The sequence below is a fragment of the Chelonoidis abingdonii genome, chromosome 3, assembly GCF_003597395.2.
Source record: "Chelonoidis abingdonii isolate Lonesome George chromosome 3, CheloAbing_2.0, whole genome shotgun sequence".
NCBI classification, from domain to species: domain Eukaryota; kingdom Metazoa; phylum Chordata; order Testudines; family Testudinidae; genus Chelonoidis; species Chelonoidis abingdonii.
This window is the reverse complement of record NC_133771.1, coordinates 195,299,341-195,319,839: the sequence shown is the minus strand read 5'-3', so window position 1 is coordinate 195,319,839 and position 20,499 is coordinate 195,299,341. Positions and strand designations below refer to the sequence as shown.

Genomic DNA, 20,499 nt, shown 5'->3' with positions numbered 1-20,499 from the left:
TCAGTGAAAAAAGAGATTAGTGACAGAATGCAGGCAAGATGGTAAAGGGGCAATATAAATGCATTTTATTGCATTTATCTGATAATATAGTAGACCCTTGCTATAATGCCCTTTACAACAGCAAAACTTAAGCTATAGCGAATGTGGTCCCTGGATCCTGCTTCCAGCCCCGCCTGCTGCGGTGGGGAATTGAGAGCTCTTCTGGCCCCAAGACTGCAACTGTGGGGGGGGGGGGGAAGGGGTGTTCCTTCGGCCCCAGGGCCACTAGAGGACACTCCCTCACCCGCTTGCTATGCCACACAAATGGCGTGGGTCCCCAGGGTTCTGTTATAGCAAGGGGTACTATGCCATTCTCTCACAAACCAAATGGCATTCTCAAATGACACAGCATACAATCTCCCATTAATCTATGCTAGTTTAAAGGAATTTGAAAACAAGATTGACATGTGTACAATCCTACAGTCTTATTGTGGCCTGTACAATGATGATGATGTGAAATCAGACTTAATATCCTTCTGCATAACAAAGATGGCAGCGCTGAAAGCACTGTGGCCAAAATTGTCAAACCTGCATGGCTCACATGGATGGTGTTCCAAGAAGGAGGACTGCTAGGCAGAGACGGGCTCCACCTAACGAAGAGAGGGAAAAGCATCTTCGCAAGCAGGCTGTTAGTGAGGAGGGCTTTAAACTAGGTTCACCGGGGGAAGGAGACCAAAGCCCTGAGGTAAGTGGGATACCAGGAGGAAGCACGAGCAGGAAAGTGCAAGATGGGAGGACTCCTGCCTCATACTGAGAAAGCAGGACAATCAGCGAGTTACCTTAAGTGCCTATACACAAATGCAAGAAACCCGGAAAACAAGCAGGGAGAACTGGAAGTCCTGGCACAGTCAAGGAATTATGATGTGATTGGAATAACAGAGACTTGGTGGGATAACTCACATGACTAGAGTACTGTCATAGAATATCAGGGTTGGAAGGGACCTCAGGAGGTCATCGAATCCAATCCCCTGCTCAAAGCAGGACCAATCCCCTGACAGATTTTTGCCCCAGATCCCTAAATGGCCTCCTCAAGGATTGAACTCACAACCTTGGGTTTAGCTGGCCAATGCTCAAACCACTGAGCTATCCCTCCCCTATGGATGTCATGGATGGACATAAACTGTTCAGGAAGGACAGGCAGGGCAGAAAAGGTGGGAGAGTTGCATTGTACGTAAGAGAGCAGGATGATTGTGCAGAGTTCTGGTATGAAACTTCAGAAAAACCTGAGAGTCTCTGGATTAAGTTTAGAAGTGTGAGCAACAAGATGTCGTGATGGGAGTCTGCTATAGAGCATCAGACTAGCAGGATGAGGTGGACGAGGCTTTAATCAGGAAACTAACAGAAGTTATTAGATCACAGGCCCTGGTTCTCATGGAGAAGTTCAATCACCCCGATATCTGCTAGGAGAGCAATATAGCAATGTAACAATCCAGGAAATTTTTGGAAAGCATAAGGGACAATTTCCTTGTGCAAGTGCTGGATGAATCAACTAGGGGCAGAGCTCTTCTTGACCTGCTGCTCACAAACAGGGAAGCATTAGTAGGGGAAGCAAAAGTGGATGGGAACTTTGGAGGCAGTGACTATGAGATGGTCGAGTTCAGGATCCTTACACAAGGAAAAAATGAGAGCAGCAGAATACAGACCCTGGACTTCAGAAAAGCAGACTTTGACTCCCTCAGGGAACTGATGGGCAGGATCCCCTGGGAGAGTAACATGAGGGTAAAAGGAATTCATGAGAGCTGGCTGTATTTTCAAGAATGCTTATTGAGGCTGCAGGAACAAACCATCCTAATGTGTAGAAAGAATAGTAAATATGGCAGGCAACCAGCTTGGCTTAACAGTGAAATCCTTGCTGATCTTAAACACAAAAAGGAAGATTGGACAAATGACCAGGGAGGAGTATAAAAACATTGCTGAGGTATGCAGGAGTGAAATCAGGAAGGCCAAATCACACTTGGAGTTGCAGCTAGCAAGGGATGTTAAGAGTAACAAGAAGGGTTTCTTCAGGTACGTTAGCAACAGGAAGGTGGTCAGGGAAAGTGTGGGCCCCTTACTGAATGGGGGAGGCAACCTAATGACAGATGATGTGGAAAATGCTACAGTACTCAATGCTTTTTTTGCCCCCGTCTTCACGAACAAGGTCAGCTCCCAGACTACAGCACTGGGCAGCATAGCATGGGGAGGAGGTGACCAGTCCTCTGTGGAGAAAGAAGTGGTTCAGGACTATTTAGAAAAGCTGGACGAGCACAAGTCCATGGGGCCGGATGCACTCCACCCAAGGGTGCTAAAGGAGTTGGCGGATATGACTGCAGAGCCATTGGCCATTATCCTTAAAAACGCATGGCGATCGGGGGAGGTCCCAGATGACCAGAAAAAGGCTAATGCAGTGCCCATCTTTAAAAAGGGGAAGGCGGAGGATGCCAGGAACTATAAGCCAGTCAGCCTCATCTCAGTCATTGAAAAAATCATGGAGCAGGTCCTCAAGGAATCAATTTTGAAGCACTTAGAGGAGAGGAAAGTGATCAGGAACAGTCAGCATGGATTCACCAAGGGCAAGTTATGCCTGACTAACCTAATTGTCTTCTATGATAAGATAACTCGTTCTGTGGATGACTGGAATGCAGTGGACGAGTTATTCCTTGACTTTAAAAAAGCTTTTGATACTGTCTCCCACAGTATTCTTGCCAGCAAGTTAAAGAACTATGGGCTGGATGAATGGACTATAAGGTGGATAGAAAGCTGACTAGATTGTTGGGCTCAAAGGGTAGTGATCAATGGCTCCGTGTCTAGTTGGCAGCCGGTATCAAACGGAATGCCCCAAGGGTCAGTCCTGGGGCCAGTTTTGTTCAATATCTTCATTAATAATCTGGAGGATGGCATGGATTGCACCCTCATCAAGTTTGCAAATGATACTAAAACTGGGAGGAGTGGTAGATATGCTGGAGGGTAGGGATAGGATACCTAGACAAATTAGAGGATTGAGCCAAAAGAAATCTGATGAGGTTCAACAAAGATAAGTGCAGAGTGCTGCAGTTAGGACAAAAGAATCCCACGCACTGATACAGACTAGGGATCGAGTGGCTAGGCAGCAGTTCTGCAGAAAAGAACTTAGCGGTTACAGTGGACAAGATGCTGGATATGAGTCAACAGCGTGCCCTTGTTACCAAGAAAGCTAATGGCATTTTGGGCTGTATAAGTAGGAGCATTGCCAGCAGATTGAGGGACGTGATCATTTCCCTCTATGTGGCATTGGTGAGGCCTCATCTGGAGTGTTGTGTCCAGTTATGGGTCCCACACTACAAGAAGGATGTGGAAAAATTGCAAAGAGTCCAGTGGACGGCAACAAAAATGATTAGGGGGCTGGAGCACATGACTTATGAAGAAAGGCTGAAGGAACTGGGATTGTTTAGTCAGCAGAAGAGAAGAATGAGGGGGGATTTGATGGCTGCTTTCAACTACCTGAAAGGGGGTTCCAAAGAGGATGGATCTAGACTGTTCTCAGTGGTACCAGATGACAAAACAAGGAGTAATGGTCTCAGGTTGCAGTGGGGGAGGTTTAGCTTGGATATTAGGAAAAACTTTTTCACTAGGAGGGTGGTGAAGCACTAGAATGGGTGACCTAGGGAGGTGGTGGAATTTCTTTCCTGAGAGGTTTTTCAGGTCAGGCTGACAAAGCCCTGGCTGGGATGATTTAGTTGGGATTGGACCTGCTTTGAGCAGGGGATTGGACTAGATGACCTCCTGAGGCTCCTTCCAACCCTGATATTCTCTGATTCTATGAACATTAGGCACCTTCAAAATCTCTGAAAATAAGACCACTCAGCTGGTTTGTCCAAATATGGGTGTAGGTGCCTAACTTTAGGCATCCATATTTGAACATTTTGTCTTATGTCCTGTTACTGAGCCTGATCCAAAGGCCACTGAAGTCAACAGAAGTTTTTCTGTTCACTTCAATGAGCTCTGGCTCAGGCCCACAGAGATCTAGCGTAAAGAGGATCTAGTTTCCATTCCTAATCATTAACACACTGTTTCATAAAAATATAATTTGAAGAGGAAAATCAGGACCCTGATTCAGGATGATACTTAAGTATCTATGCAACTTCATGCTGACTTACAACCAAAATAGATCTCAGCATTTCACAAAGAGCAGATGCGTTAAGAGAGTTCAATACATTAAAAACAGGCCCATTTCCTTCCCCGCTGCACTTACCATTCGGGCTCCAAGTTGCAGAACTGTTTCTTTTTTAAATCGGTGTCCATCATTGTCCAAGATTCTTTGCAGGTCTATCCCTAATCTTTCCATGACCATGAATCTATAACTATTAGAAAATGCACAAGAGAGGAATCTTTGTAAGACCAGGGACACAGATAGCTTTATATCAACAACCTCAAAACATCCTTCATTTAATTGAAAATAGATCTTCGGACAACTATGAGCCCAACAGTGTTGACTCCAATTCACCATGTTATTACCTTTTTCCATTGTATTCAGCCAAGCCTGTTCCCCAGAACATCGGAATTCCTAAAAATCCTATTTGTCTGAGCGTCATCCACTTTTTGACTGTCAAAATAATAATAGATAAGCCAGAATTTAAGGTAGTTTGAAAATCTACAGTTTAACTTTTGTAATTAAACTATCATTAGAATCTTTGTTGTTAAAATTAACACACATACAGGTAACTATTTTACCTAACAGCCCAATTAAAAAGTTCAGCAAGTAACTTTCTGCAAAAATAAAGCTCCATGTTCCTTTAATATATGCTTCTCTGAGTCACAACAACACAATAGGAATCCAATCAGTAGCTGAGAAAAACTAGTTCCTTTAAAAACTTTACTTTTTGAGTTTACCTTCTGGAATAAACAGTGGATTAACAAACTATGTAATTAGGTCTCAGTCAAGCAGAATACTTAAGTACATGTGCAATTTTTGCTCATTTGAAATCATTGGGACTGCTATTATGAGTAAAGAGCTTGCAGGTTCAGTTCCTAAATTACTACTAAATCTTCCAAACACTTAAGCATGTGAGTAACTTCACTCCTGGAACAGTTATTGGCAGTACGAGCCTTACTAAGTAGTCCTTGCAATGCTGCTGTCCATATCCTAAAATATGGACTATGGAAAGAGGCTAGTTCTCCCTCAGGTTTGTCACCCTACTAGTCCTGATTCTATTTTCACTTACACCAGTGAGAATAAAACTAGCGTAAACCAGATCAGAATCAGTCCCATTGTCTGAATTATGCTTGATATAAAAGCTTCAAGATATCAATTACTCTAACTGGAAAGAATTACCTTTTCATTTTATTTCGTTTTGCTGACATTACTTACTGTGCTCATGTTTTGCAGCTCTCTGATAAAACTTTAGTTCAGAAAACAAAGGCCCATTCTCAAGATATTCCTATAAAGGAACAAATAAATTTGGTGTGATAAAGCGAGGTGGAGGAGGAAAAAAAAGTTCCTAAATAACAGACTGGAAGTTCCAATTGGGTTAAAATCCACTTTTTTAAAAAAGATACAGTATGACATTTGACAAAAGTTATTTTACATAAAATATAGCCAGTATATTGTTTTAAAAACCAATAACTTTTGTTGGCAAAACAAGCTGTTCAATGCAAATATCCAAAAGAAAACATGTAATACAGACTAACACAAGTACTATTTAGGAAATTTAATTAATACATTTTAACTTCAATCACTGTATATTTTTAGATATGTAGTCTGATTTTTTCCCTCTCACTGTGATGTCCATGGTTAGTAATGGAAGTAAAGAACATTCCTCCAGCAAACAAATTATGCAATGATGGAAGAATGGCACACAAAAAACATGCAATGCAACTCAATGCTCAAAATAAGAATAAATAGAAAATGCAAGAGAAAATGCTAGTACTTTAAATAATTTAGAAGTGAGATGTGAACATTACCACTTTAATTACATGCACAGCATCATCTTCTACAGGAATATGAACATGAGAGGAAGCTGTAAAAATCAGAGAGATGGTGATGAAACTTCCCCCAACGGTAAATATAATTGCAACTAAAGAGCAAAACATGTAGTCTTAGTCAAAACAAAAAAAAGAGGGGGGGGGAGGAGGAAGAGAGGAAGGGGACATTTTCTCAAAACTGTTAGAAATGTTTTCCTCTTGAAATTTTGTCCAAATTTCAAAATTTAAAAAACTTCAACCTATTTTGATAATACTTGTATGTATTAATCCTACAAGAGAACCTCAGAGTTACGAACACCAGAGTTACGAACTGACCAGTCAACCACACACCTCATTTGGAACCAGAAGTATGCAATCAGACAGTGGCAGAGACCAAAAAAAGGACAAATATAGTATAGTACTGTATTAAACGTACCTGACCAAAAGAAAGGGAAAGTCTGAATAAAAGATTGACAAGGAAACTGTTTCTGGGCTTATTTCATTTAAATTAAGATAGTTAAAAGCAGAATTCTTCTTCCACATAGTAAAGTTTCAAAGCTGTATTAAGTCAGTGTTCAGTTGTAAACTTTGGAAAGAACCATAAAGTTTTGTTCAGAGTTACAAACATTTCAGAGTGACAAATAACCTTCATTCCTGTGTCTGTAACTCTGAGGTTCTACTGTACTTTCAGTGGAACGTGTCAACCCAATTTTTAACTACAGAGCCACTAGAACACCTCTACTACACACACACACCAAACTTTGGTGAAACTATGTTACATTAAAATAGACTAATCTGTTTTCTCTTTCCTAAATCATTCAAGTCAGCTGGGTCTCTATGTATGCTTCCTGTCAATCTGTTGTTATGATAAAGAGACTCTACTAGAGTTATGCCCTATGTCATGCTGCCAGAAGGGGTTGTCTGCTTCCCCTATTTCAAACCATACAAAGGGGAGACCAGCGATTGTGCCTCTTAGTGCAAGAAAATTCAAAACACTAACTGAACACATTTGCCAATCACAGGCTATTAAACAGAATCTCCTTGCACAATAGGAGTCTATTTTTTTCTGACTCTGAGAGAACTCTGTTCCCTTGGATGTCACTGAAGCATTCAGGGCTACATCAGGATAAGATGGTAAAAAACCTACTTTGTTTTAAGATTGATCTTCATAAAGTTATGGAGGGGATAGTATGTTGAGATTGCCTAAAATGGCATATGGCCTATCCACAACTGCTATTAGCAGATATATCCAATGGCCTGAGATGGTAAACCAAATGGGGAGGACTCTGAGTTACTGAAGCGAATTCTTTCCTAGGTGTCCCAGGGTAGATCTCACCCAAATGCAAGATTTATCCACACTGACACATCATTCCATCAATTGCTATTAGCCAAGATGGTCAGGGATACAATCCCATGCTCTGGGTGTCCCTAAACATCTGACTGCTAGATGCTGGGACTGGATGACAGGGGATAGATCACTCAAACTGCCCTCTTATCTTCATTCCCTGTGAAGCATTTGGCGCCAGTCCCTATCGGAAGATAGGATACTGGGCTAGATGGACCTCTGGTCTGACCCAGTATGGCTATCCTTTTTTCTTATGCTCAAGGTCTAACTAATCACTATACCTGGGGTCAGGAAGGAATTTTCCCCCAGCTCAGATTGGCAGAGACCCTAGGGTTTTTTCACTTTCCTCTGCAGCATGGTGCACAAGTCACTTACTCACTTGAACTAGGGTAAATGGTGCATTCTCGGTAACTTGAAGTGTTTAAATCAAGATTTGAGGACTTCAGTAACTCAGCCAAAGTTTATGGGCCTATTACAGAAATGGGTGAGCGAGGTTCTGTGGCCTGCAACGTGCAGGTGGTCAGAATAGATGATCATGATGGCTCCTTCTGGCCTTAAAGTCTATGGGGGAAAGGGAAGCTACATTTAAAAATATATATATATTATACAAGTTGAAATAAGGTCTACATTCTTCACCACAATTTCCAATTGCTGTGTCTAGGCAATGCAGAAAATAAGATATCAAATTAACTCATGTCCAGAATGTCCTAGCTTTGCCCAGCGACAGCAGGCTGGGCTAAGATCTCAACATCAGCCTTAACTATGAATTTATAGAGTTTGTTGGTTTGCATCACAATCTTAATTAATCAGTCTTTCTGTGTTTAAACATGACAAGATAACAACAGAATTTCTGGATGAACTGCAGTTCCCTAGGACTGCATAGCACAACTGAATTCAGTGTGACAAAGAAACATGCCAGTTTCATTTGCCAGTTCAAATGTGCCAGCTTTAGTTTTAGCAGTTTAATTTGTGGTAGTCATGTTCAGAATATTGTGAAGTATTCACAATGGTTCTCATAAAATCAGTTTGTAGATAAAGTTTACACAGTGGAAAAGAAAAGCAGTGTATTTGGCAGTTAGAAAAAATATCCCTGTTCCTGTCCACAGCTGGTCTCTATGCTGCTGCTGGATATTTGGGAGATAAAAGCTCATTTTGGAAGCATGAATTAGCTCAAGAAGCCTTTTTATTATCTTTTGCCTAGTTTTCCAGAGGATATGAAAATGTGTAGTGGTATTGTCCTCTCAGCTCCGTTTACACAGGAATAAAACAAAACCTATGATTCAAAAATTAACAGGGTACTCAAAAGCTAGGGCTAACAACTGCAAATTAGTTTATGTTAAAGTAATGAAAAGACTAGTGAAATCCTGGCCCCACTGAAGTAAATGAGAGTTGAGCCATTTACTTCAATAGGGCCAGGATTTCACCCACTGTATTTGATGTAAAGAAAGTTTTGATTTATATAAACATCCTAAAGAATCATTTTCAAAACACTGGCTTGATAATAAATAAAAGCAATCAATGGCGGCAATCTTTAAAAAGATTAAATATTTACCATCTACAGTTGTTAAATTATTGTGGTATTACCTATCAAAATGCCATGCTGAAACAACATCTAGTTTTAATAAAGCCCTTTGTATTTTTCCCCCTTTTGTTTTCTTTCAATATCTCATGGAATTGATCATTTCAGTTCTTCAAGTCCTTGCACTCTAAGTTTCCTGAGGAAGGACTTCTCTGTTCAGTGATCATGATTTTATCCCATGATCTACCATTTTCTGGATAGACTAATTTCTGAGAAGCCTTTGGAAATGGTCTCTCTCAAGTCTTCCTTTCTGAATTTGGGGTTCTATTAAGCAGATACACAGACCTTTAAAGCAGAATTTTGTGGATTTGGATTCCATGGCACCTGGCTAAGCTATTCAGCAGAAAACTGAGCTCCACTGCAAAATTATTTAGTGGGGCATCTGCAAATGCTTCCAGTACAACACAGTTCTGGTGAAAATTTCATTATAATTTCTGTCATGTTTTCATGAAACTTTAATCCTAATTCATAAGAGCTAAAATTTTGCCTTCCAGAGCTATGGAAGACACTGTCTGACTTTCAAAGATAATCTAGCTCTGAGCTGGAGTAGATGCGACATATCCTTTAACCTCAGGAACAAAAGCCGTTTCAGCATTCTTGAATGGGAAACCAGGCACTTAACTCTTAAACTTGATGCACGCATTGGTTTACAGAATGACTGCACTCCTGCTCATCTGCAAACCTGATACTGTGACCACTCAGAAGGTACTATGCCAGTTTCAATAGGGCATAGGTGCCAATCAAAAATGGGTTTGGAGGAGCAGCCTGCATATTACAGAAAATGCCATATCTTGGGGCAGAAGTTCCTCCTGTTATTATGTAATGCTAAATTAGGGACACATGTTTCATGGCATATCATCACATTGCATCTGTAAATGCTCATGGCCATCAAAGAACGTATTTCTGCTGATTCTCCTCCTCCTCCTTGCTTTCTATATATCTTTCTCATGATTTGCTACAAACTCAACATATCCTTGGCAATCTCTATCACAAGAATCTCAATAGCAGAGTATTATACCTTTAGGAAATCATGTGGAAAGTAGCTTATAGCTGGACCTCTTTTCTACCCATATCTTAACACACACACAAAAAGCTATACTTACAGTAACATCCGACCTCCCTACTCCTAACTACTATCTAGAAATGGACCAGAAATCGCTATGCCTTCACCTCTCATCTTGGGAGTGAAGACTTATGTTATGATGTAACCATCTAATGAATATGTGCAAAGGAAGTATGAGCACTGGCAGCGGTGAGGAAGGAAATTTCTAACTTGTACATGGATGGTGAAATGCAAAGCATACTTAACAATGATATTGGAACCTTAACTGAATATTGTGTGATGTTTCTGCATTTAAATTTTCATCCCTAACTATGTAGTAAAGGAGTCATTGCCACTGGAAATCGAGAATGATTTATGTAAAGACCAGCATCAATCACTAGCCATGATCAGGAAGATAACTGAGTATCTGGTATTCTCTCTCACTTGCACCCTTCTAAACTCGTTTAATTCTCCCACGTACTGCCACTATTCCCTAAAAGACTTTAAATTGGGTACTGTATCATGGAAATGCTGTATTGTTCCCTGTTTGCTTTGCTTTTCTTCCTCCCATCAAATGAACAGGAATATTCTGTTTGAGCTCTATCACAGTAAGCCATTGGTAGAGTGTAGATAACAGAAGGAAAGCTCTAATATGGAGCAGCCTAGGTAGGATAGGCTCGTGAACCATAGCACTCTCCCTCGGCACAAGCAGTAACTTAAAACTTATTCAGAAGAACACTTCTAGACAGTTTCAAATTGCCTCCTGCAATGGAGGGAAACTCTGCTCTCCAGGAGCATAGGGAGGAACCACATTGCTGGAAAGCCTTCTGCTGTTAAGGGGGATTCTAGAGAGAAGTGAAAATTAAGAGGAAGAGGCAAGACAATGAAGGAAGAGAAGTTGCAGAGCAAACAGGACACTTAAAAGCGAAGGCAGAAATATTTAAAAAGGAGAGCATAAAGGGCAAACACAGGCACTTTTCTACTTAGAAAAGATTAGGTGCCATATTCCTGAACGGCTGAAGCCAAGTGCACCATCGAATCCAAGAGCTCAGGGACAGTAAATAGTTTTCCACAGCTTTGATTTAGTGGACAAAGCCTTCCAGGAAATGCATCTTTGGTAAATATATGTTGCAGAAGTAGTATAAAATTTTTAAAGTATATTGTTAAAGCTTAATGGAGTATGGCGTACACTTAATGGGGAATTAAGCTGTAACAATGCACATCAAAAACTTTATACTACTGCTGTAAAACTACTTATTAAAAGATACAGTCAGCAAAATTAACCTTCATTTTTATAAAACAGCTGTGCTATACACATTTTGCAGATATTCAAACATAGCATATCCCACCGTGTGGCCCATTTTGTTCAGTTCTCTAGAATTTCCTCTGGATTACCTCCTCATTTCAAGTTTAATAGTCACTCCGCAACATAGAGCAATATATATATATATATATAAACAGAACTCTACTCCTCTCAAGAAAGGGGTGAAAAAGACATATCTCAGACACAGGACTACCTAAACGAGACCTAGTACTTATTCATTAGTATGTGCTTCTAAGGGACTGACCATATGAAGTGCTCAGAACTCCTGAATACCACTGAAAACAATGGGATTAAAGAGTGCTCAAATCTTTGCAGAATCAGGCCCAAACTGAGCAGCTGGCTGGTATTATTTCAGACAGAATGTCTGTCATAATTAGGGCCCTACCAAATCCACACTTCATTCTGGTCAATTTCACAGTCACAGGATTTTAAAAATCATAAATTTCACGATTTCAACTATTTAAATCTGAAATTTCACAGTGTTGTAATTGTAGGGGTCCTGACTCAAAAAGGAGTTGTGTGTGGGGGCGGGGGGTTTCAAGGTTATTGTAAGGGGGGTGTGGTACTGCTACCCTTACTTCTGTGCTGCTGCCTGCAGAGCTTGGCCCTCAGTCAGCAGCCACCACACTCTGGCTGCCCAGCTCTGAAGGCAGCAACACGGAAGGGTGGCATATATAGTATTGCCACTCTTAATTCTGTGCTGCTGCTGGCAGTGCGCTGCCTTCAGAGCTGGGTGCCCAGCCAACAGTGGCCGCTCTCCAACTACCTAGCTCTGAAGGCAGAGCAGAAGTAAGGGTGGCAATACCGCAAGCCCCTTAAAATAGCCTTATGACTCTCCCCCTGTCCCCCACAACTCCCTTTTGGGCCAGGACCCCCAATTTGAGTAACATTGGTCTCCCCTGTGAAATCTGTATAGTATAGGGCAGCGGTCCCCAACCTTTTTCATCTGGCGGGTGCCAGACAACGAGCCACAGAGGACCATGGCAGCGGACAAGCATCCGCTGAAACGCCGCTGAGAAGTGGCAACATCAATAGGCGTTGCCGCTGAAATACCGCCAACAAGCAGTGTCATCCAGAGGTGTTGCTGCCAAAATGCTGCCGAAAATGGCGGCATTTCGGCAGCGACACGACTGGATGACGTTGAATTTCGGCGGATGCTCGTCTGCCGGCCAGTACGTAGGCACATTTAGACGCTCCGGCGGCTGCCATGGCACTCGCAGGCACGCATTGGGGACCCCTGGTATAGGGTAAAAGCATACAAACGACAGATTTCACAGTCCACAGCACGTTTTTCATGGCCGTGAATTTGATAGGGGCCTAGTCATAATGTATATGAGAAATAAGTTCCTTGTTTTGGACCTTTCTTTACAGCACAGAGTCAATCTTTGCTGATAAGTCTGATCCATTTCCTATTTCAGCTGACTTATGCACTGCTGAGTCAATCTGCGATGTTCCTCTTTCTAATTTCTGTGTTACAAGGGGAACCAAGCCTCCAACTTAGTGCCATATCCAGAACAGGTCTCCCTTCTGAGAGAAAGCAGAGGTAAACAACAACGACTTTTGCAAAGATTCTAACAAACAGCTGTATTTTTTCCGGCTATTCCTGCTATACTCATTAGGAACACAAAACCAAAATATACAAGGGCCCTAGATTGCAATATCATTTCATACTACTACTCTGGCTGCTCTCTGCCTCAGCGTGGTGGGATTCAAACAACAACACACAATAGTTGAAGTAATCTGTGGTCAAAAAGAAATCCAGTAAAATCTGCATGAAACAGGTACCAATCTCTATGCAATATACCATTTACAAGGTCTTCTATGGTTTTCCTGTAATAGGAAATATCCTAATAGATTTGGTACACAATTAATGTTTTTTTGCTTTAGACTGAGAATTACTTACACTGAATTATTCCTTGCTCACTGTTGCACCAGATGTTGTAAACATGTGCCCTACGAGAATAATCTGGGTTCCACCAGAGAAAAGTGTTGTATAACAACGAAACCACATTCTCACTTGTTTCCCCTCATCACTACATCAGAGTCCCACGAATCATTCTCACTTCTCTGTGGGAATCTTTGTAAGTTTCCATTTCCCTCCCCTTCCATTACTTTCTTTTTCCCCCTCCCAACAAATAATCCTTGACTAGCAGTTTCAGGAGGCACCTTGACTTCATTCCATTGCTCATGAAGGGGTATATTTTCTTATGGTAATGCTTCCTGTATATGCTCTAAACCAGGGGATGGCAACCTTTCAGAAGTGGTGTGCTGAGTCTTCATTTATTCACTCTAATTTAACGTTTTGCATGCCAGTAATACATTTTAATGTTTTTAGAAGGTCTCTTTCTCTAAGCCTATAATATATAACTAAATTATTGCTGTATGTAACTAAGGTTTTTAAAATGTTTAAGAAACTTCATTTAAAATTAAATTAAAATGCAGAGCCCCCCAGACCAGTGGCCAGGACCCGGGCAGTGCGAGTGCCACTGAAAATCAGCTTGTGTGCCGCCTTTGGCACGTGTGTCATAGGTTGCCTACCCCTGCTCTAGACAGGAGGATCTCTCCAAGGAAATTGACTGATGTTTAAGAGAAGGTCATAAAAGATATCACGTACATCAAAAGAAAAATGTAAATATCAGAACTGCTCTGTCCCTCGCCTCTTCTGTGACTGCACATTTCTGAGGGGCCTTGGTTATTGATCTCACCCTAGGAAGGCTATGAATAGAATTCTATAGAATGGAATGAGACAGAGATGACAACTAGGATTTTTTTTTTTTCTTTTCGTGGCCTTGAGCAACAGATGCTGATCAAGCACCTCCCAAAAGAGTGTACTAAGAAAGATTAATATTAAGAGAGAATATTATTGGACAGTGGTGGATTAAAGCAGAGTTTGCCTGCTTCTTCTTTTACTAATGGAATATACAGGGAAGCAAAGGACTGGGGTGAAATATGTCTTAATGTGGATTAAACTGGGTGACTTTTGGAGAAGTGTCAAGCACATATTAGTTTATCTCTGTATGCTTAAATGATTGGCAAGTAGCACAGGACTGAATGTATAGAGAGCAATCAGAAGCATTGGTATTTAGGTTGCTAATGAAATCATCTCGTTTTCTCCTCTATGCAGCAATACAGTGGAATGGATGCCATCCTCTTTTCCATTCTAGAAAGCAGGACATCTTGGTTAATGACAGTCTTGTTCATAGGGTTTTTTTTTTCAGTTTCTTTTGACTGAATTGTAGATATCAGAGTGTGCAGATTGGATTGATGATTTTTGCTATAATTTACAACCATCACTTCTGATGGTACAGTAGGGTTTTAAGGGATCCATTTTATTTAGAGCACTAACATACCAGTCCTCAGTAGAACTAGTCTCCAAGAAGTAAAATATGGGTTTTCACGACTGTGCATAGTCACTATTCTGCTCTGTGCTTCGCCACACCAAACACAAGGGAAAAATACGGAGGAATTCAGCTCGGTCCCAGCTGTTCCTGAGCAGAAAAGAAAATATCTGGAACAAGGACATTACCTGTCAGATAGAACAGGAAAACTGCAAGAGACACTACTGCATCTATCAAGAAAACAGTGGCACATACAAATGTCTATATTTATGACTGAACAGGATGTAACAAACACCCATAAGTCCCTCTACAGAAAGTAAAAACTTGTTCCACATTCACCAAGGCTCCAGGCCTGCAATTTTCTCCATGTGGGTAAACTCCTGTGCTTCTGCTTCCAGTGCAGCTCTGCATGGGCAGAGAGGATCCACCCATGCAGAAGAAGTTGCAGTTAAAAAGACAAAGGAACTGAGAAATAAGTCATTTTATATATGGTGCTTGTTCTCATGAAAAACTGACTTGTTCCAGTGGTCTAGAAACCATGCAACAAGGAAAGCTTGTGCTGTCCCCAAACATATTATCCTATTGTCTTCTGACAAAGCAATTTGTATGAGCTAAATGTCATAGCACATAAACAGAAAGAGTGGAAAATAGAAAATAAAGAAGAGGCACAAAGAATGGATGCCAAAAAAACAAAACAAAAAACAAAAACAATTACACTTTCCATGACAAAATAAATAGAGAAAAATTAAAAAGGTACAACAGATCTTTTTATGTGCAATGCACATTCAATCCGTATATTGAAGTGGTTTGATAAGCAGGTTCTGAATATTAATACCCCAAGTCTGGAAACACTAGTTAACATACCACTATCTAACTTAAGAAGAGCAGGTTTGCCTTTAGGGATGATGGGTTGTACTGATGTTGCTATTCAGGACTAATTCTTCACAGCTGTCTCAGTACAAGCTCAATGTAGTTCCTGACAGATTTTCATTGTAGACTAGTTCCCATATTTATTCTGGATGTGTGTGGTACAGGAAAAGTCCATCATGCTACCTTGTAACCAGATTTTTCTCTTTTATAGAGACCAACATTAGCAATTTACACGTGTATATATAAAATGATCCCAACGTGTTTTATAAACTATTTATCAGACTCACTTATTCCCCACTGAAAAGCAGCTACCTCTGGATAGAATATAGCATCTGTTGAAGAGCATGCAGCTATATTATGTAATTTTGGACAACTGAAGAATACCATTTTCAGCTGAAAGCGTGGGAAAAAGTGTGGCTTCAATTCATACATGGCACCGAAGTTAATACTACTATTGCTATAAAATGCGTAATTAGTTATTTAATGACCAAAAGCTCTGTATCTTGATTGTATGTCTCAGCTGAAAGATGTCACCTTCAACAGCCAATGCTCCCAACAGCACTTTAGAGCACTGATCAGTACTGACTCAAGAGAGTTACTGCGACATGCTGAATCACCATGTCCTACAGCACTTACTATTGGTGCTCTCTGGCAATCTTCTACTCAAGTATTGCCTCGCATGTGCCCAAGGTATATGCTTCACTCTGCAGGTTATACAAACAGTACCCTGAACAATCTAGGAAAGAATCATGCAGTTCCTTCAGAAAAACTTCCCAATAACCTGAGCATTCAGCTGAGTGCTGTTTAACACAGTGAAACACATTCTGGCACCTCTTGTTTCTTTTTTTCTTTCTTTTTTTTTTTTAACCATTCTGTTTTAAAGGATAAAGTAGTTCAGACACTCACAGAAATACTCTTGTAATTAACACTCATGCTTTACCTAAATAGATCAATCCAAATCCTCCCTGGCCAATTATATTGCCCAACCTCCACTCTTTTCCTTCAGTGTCTTTCATGATCATTCCTTTGGGAAGGGGAACAGGGAGTTTGCTTTTTCCACGCCCTTTAGGTGGCATCACACCTTGAAAGAAAAGAAAATGAAACCATTATGAAAGAAAATGAAACCTTACAATTCCTTTGTTCCAAAATGAAAATCATAGTTAAGTCTGTCACAGCCTGGCACCTGGTTAATACCTTCTTCCTGTGCAAAGAGGGTTTAAAATGCTACCAAATGAGAATGGTAGTGTTTTATTCCAGTTCAAGAGGAGTCAAGGCCTAGACAATGAGGGGTCCAATCCCATTCAGGCAAGAACATTATTACTCAGTGAGTGGCTAAGGCAGAGAGGGATGGAAGAAAAGTTGCACTGAAAGAATCTACAAACATGCAACCTGGCATGAATCCACCGTATAACCTTTAAACAATGCACTGGTAGTTTAGGAATATGCACCTTTATAAAAATAATCAATGGACTCCAGAACAACCACCTGACTCTGCACTCCATTCTTTATTAAGCTCAGTGAGTGGCTTTGGGGGTCTAAACATCTGGTTTGAAATACCAACACCCCACTCTGGAACCAGGTGTTCAAAGATTGGCAGGCCTGACTAAGCGGGAGCCCGTTATCCTTTAGAGCTAGATAAACTGGGATCGGTGCAATTTACAGCAAAGTGGACTTTCACACAAGCCCTGAGTGTTTACAGTACCTAGTTCTTGCAGTAAGGGGGATTTTTCAGACATCACTCTCAAAGCACTTTACACAGGTGGCTAGTGCTATCTGCACTGCACAGGTCTCTTGCACCTTTGGCCTGAGTGATTCTCTTAGTCCACCCTTACAGCTGCACAGGATGGCGAGCGCAGCCTGGAAGACTAACAGCTGCCGAGGCAGAACAGATCGACTAAAGGAGATGGCAACAGACTGGGAAAGGCTGCCCAGGTGCTCCTACTCCCCGCTCTGCTCCAGGCGATTTCCCGACAACTCCCTCAGCTTCCCTCCCCCCTGCAGCCTTGCTCAGGCCGCCCCAGGCTCCCCCCGACAACCTCCCCTCCACCCCGGCTCCCCCAACTCGTTTCGGAGGGTTGCTCCTGTTCTCCGCCCCCCACCCCCAATCCCTGCACCTACTGGGAGAGCCCTCGCGGGCTTCTTCCCCGCGGCGCCGCTGCTGCCACGGACTCTTCCCAGGCCGGTCCGATCCGAGCACCCCCACCAGCTCCCCGAGACACTAACCGGCCTAAGCTCCCGCCCCGAGCCCGGCACCTCTCGCCCTCCCCGGGGCCGCGGAGCGAAGGAGCAGCCGCCGCAGGAGCCCAGCACTTGGCGCGCGTGGCTGCCCGCGGCAGTCACATGGGGGGTGAATGACAGCAGCCGCCTGGCCGGGCCCAAGGGCTGTGCTGCGCGTGGCTCGGAGGAGCGGCCACGGCTTCCTGTGGGATCGCCTCACTGCCCGGCGACGGCAGGCAGGGGAAGCGCGTGTACAAGAGAAGCCGCGTTTCAGCGGGAGAGACTCAGGCTCAGCTCCGCCCAGGATACTGCTAGGAGCCCGCCTGCCCGCCCGCGAGGAGTTAAAGGGGCTTAAGGCCAAATAATGGGTGTCTAGGGTTCCAGATGTCCCGATTTTGGGGTGTTTTTCTTATATAGGCGCCTATTACCCCTCACCCCTGCCCTGATTTTTCACACTTGCTGGCTGGTCACCCTATGGGTGTCATACTTCAGACTGGACTGACATACTCTGAACATGGCCCGCTTCAGCGTGATAGTCTTAAGCATTAAACCAATATTAAAGAATGAAATAAAATGCCTGTCTTGGGGCCACATATTCCCTTCCCATGGAAACCCTGGGAGGGCATGGAAGCCAAGGTGAGAGGAAGAAGCTTTGAGTGATGCTTTTGTCATAAATTCACACACTCTCTAGAAGTGTCCTGGTTGGTAAATAGGACTCCATTGTAACGAATTCTTACCTCAGTGGTGACTGTATAAGGAGGTGTAAGGTATGGCATATACAAGTATTTTCTGAAGGGAGCAGGAGAAGGATACTTATAGAAACCAAAGAGTAACCGTGAAAATGAGCAGAAACTACATGAAAAAATCTTGTTAAATCTTAATACAGAGAAATATGTTTTCCCAAGAAACAAAACTTGTGATTGTGTGGCTGATTTTTTCCTCTTATGAAAAAAATGAGAACTGGGGGTGATTTTCATTCACTTCATTGGAAATGAAGACAATTTTATGAGCATCGTGAAATCAGCGAATTCGTGGAACATTGGGGTTTAATGTAAAACTCTGAACTCCAAAACTGTCTGTAAACTCTCTTGAGCATTTGACTCATGAACAAGGATAATGTCACAAAATAAAAACAGGTTCTGCAAAAGGAGAGCTATATTTAAAATAGTGATTGGAAACCAAAAGCAAAAGTGAAACTACAAGTAAAGACACAAGGATCTTACTCGTTGCTAATGAAGACTGGCATATGCAGCCTTCATCTATTTTTGTATACTGTATTCAAGTCAGACTGCATAGACTCTTGAAGTGACTCATTTAGCCTCATAGAGGCTTGCATAGCTGCATATGTAGCTGAGGTTTAGGGCCTTCCTGGTTTCAAATGAAAAGCTTGCTATATAATTTTCTTATATAACTAAAAGAAACTGCAGATTTATGGATACAACTCTGTCCAAAGCCAAGATCATTGAAATCACTCCTGGTTTTGGTATCATGTAAGCATTTATTTGACTTGTACAATTTAAGATTATAGTGAAGTATAAAAAAGGATAGAATATCTTACAAGGCGGAGAAGAGATCCCAATGGAAAATATTATGGGTTTTTCTCTTTTTAAACAGGGAATAGGGCTGAATTTGGTTTTAAATGAGACATATGGCTGAAGTTGATTTTAAATAGGGAACAGGACCAAATTTGAAACAAGTTTTTTTGTGTTTATCTTTTGACAGCGCTAAAGTAATCCATTCACTACAGCAAGATTGTGAATTTTTCAGGGCTGCTGGGGGCGGGGAGGGGGAGGCAAGTGGGGCAATTTGCCCCAGGCCCCACAGAGGCCCCACAAGAATATAGTATTCTATAGTATTGCAACTTTTTTTATGGAAGGGGCCCCTGAAATTGCTATGCCCGAGACCCCTTGAATTCTCTCCCCAGTCCTCACTCACTTTCCCTGGGCTGGGGCAGAGGGTTAGGGTGCAGGAGGGGGTAAAGGCTCCAGCCGGGGATGCAGGATCTGGGGTAGGGCTGGGGATGCGGGCTTTGGGATGTAGGAGGGGGCTCCACACTGGGGGGTGGGGCTAGGGGTTCAGAATATAGGAGGGGGCTCAGGGCTGGGGCAAAGGGTTGGGGTGTGGGGAGGTGAGGTCTCTGGTGGGGGGATGGGCTCTGGGCTGGGGCAGCGGCTTGGGATGAGGGCTTTGGGGTGCAGGAGGGCGTTCCCCCAAACCTGGGAGCTCAGGGCTGGGGCAGGGGTTGGGGCTCAAGGTTGGGGTGCAGGCTTACCTCGGGCAGCTCCTGGTCAATGGCGCAGCAGGGCTAAGGCAGGCGTCCTGCCTGTCCTGACACCACATTGCGCGTGCCCTGGAAGTGGCCAGCAGGATGTCAGACTAGATGATCATAATGATCCCTTCTGACCTTAAAGTCTATGAATCTATGAGATCCGGTACTAGTAGGCAAGGGGGCGTGACAGGAGGCTCCTCATGCTGCTGTTGACCACAGGCACTGCCCCCCCACCAAGCAGGCGGCAGTGGATGGAGCCCCGTGGCTCCCCACCGAGGAACCGGACCTGCTGGCCATTTCCAGGGCACAGCACAGTGCCAGGACAGGTAGGGACTAGCCCATCTTAGCACTGCAGCACCTCTGACAGGACCTTTAATGGCCCAGTCAGCGATGCTCAACAGAGCCGCCAGTGTCCCTTTTCGACCGGGTATTCCGGTTGAAAACCAGACACATGGTCACCCTAGTTCCTGGACATACGAGCCTATTCCTCAAAGGGGTTAACCTTACTATGTTCATTTCAGATTCACCCATGATTGAATAGCTATAGCCATATTGCA

The 20,499-nt window shown here is 42.6% G+C and overlaps 1 protein-coding gene across 3 annotated transcripts in view; it reads right to left on the bottom strand.

The window, feature by feature from the left end:
* VRK2 (VRK serine/threonine kinase 2) overlaps positions 1-17,778 on the bottom strand; it is an 83,470-nt gene extending 65,692 nt beyond the window's left edge. Inside the window, exons 1-6 of one of the 3 annotated variants that reach the window (XM_032792659.2) lie at positions 17,575-17,778; positions 16,397-16,537; positions 5,959-6,014; positions 5,366-5,435; positions 4,513-4,600; positions 4,250-4,358 (exon numbers count right to left, since the gene is read on the bottom strand). In XM_032792659.2, the coding sequence (XP_032648550.1) occupies positions 4,250-4,358; positions 4,513-4,600; positions 5,366-5,435; positions 5,959-6,014; positions 16,397-16,532 (459 nt within the window). In that variant the 5' untranslated portion in view covers positions 16,533-16,537; positions 17,575-17,778. Of the gene's footprint in view, positions 1-4,249; positions 4,359-4,512; positions 4,601-5,365; positions 5,436-5,958; positions 6,015-16,092; positions 16,136-16,396; positions 16,538-17,574 lie in introns of those variants that run through there. The other 2 variants (XM_032792660.2, XM_075064430.1) reach the window with 2 other exon arrangements.
* Positions 17,779-20,499: the final 2,721 nt, after the last annotated feature.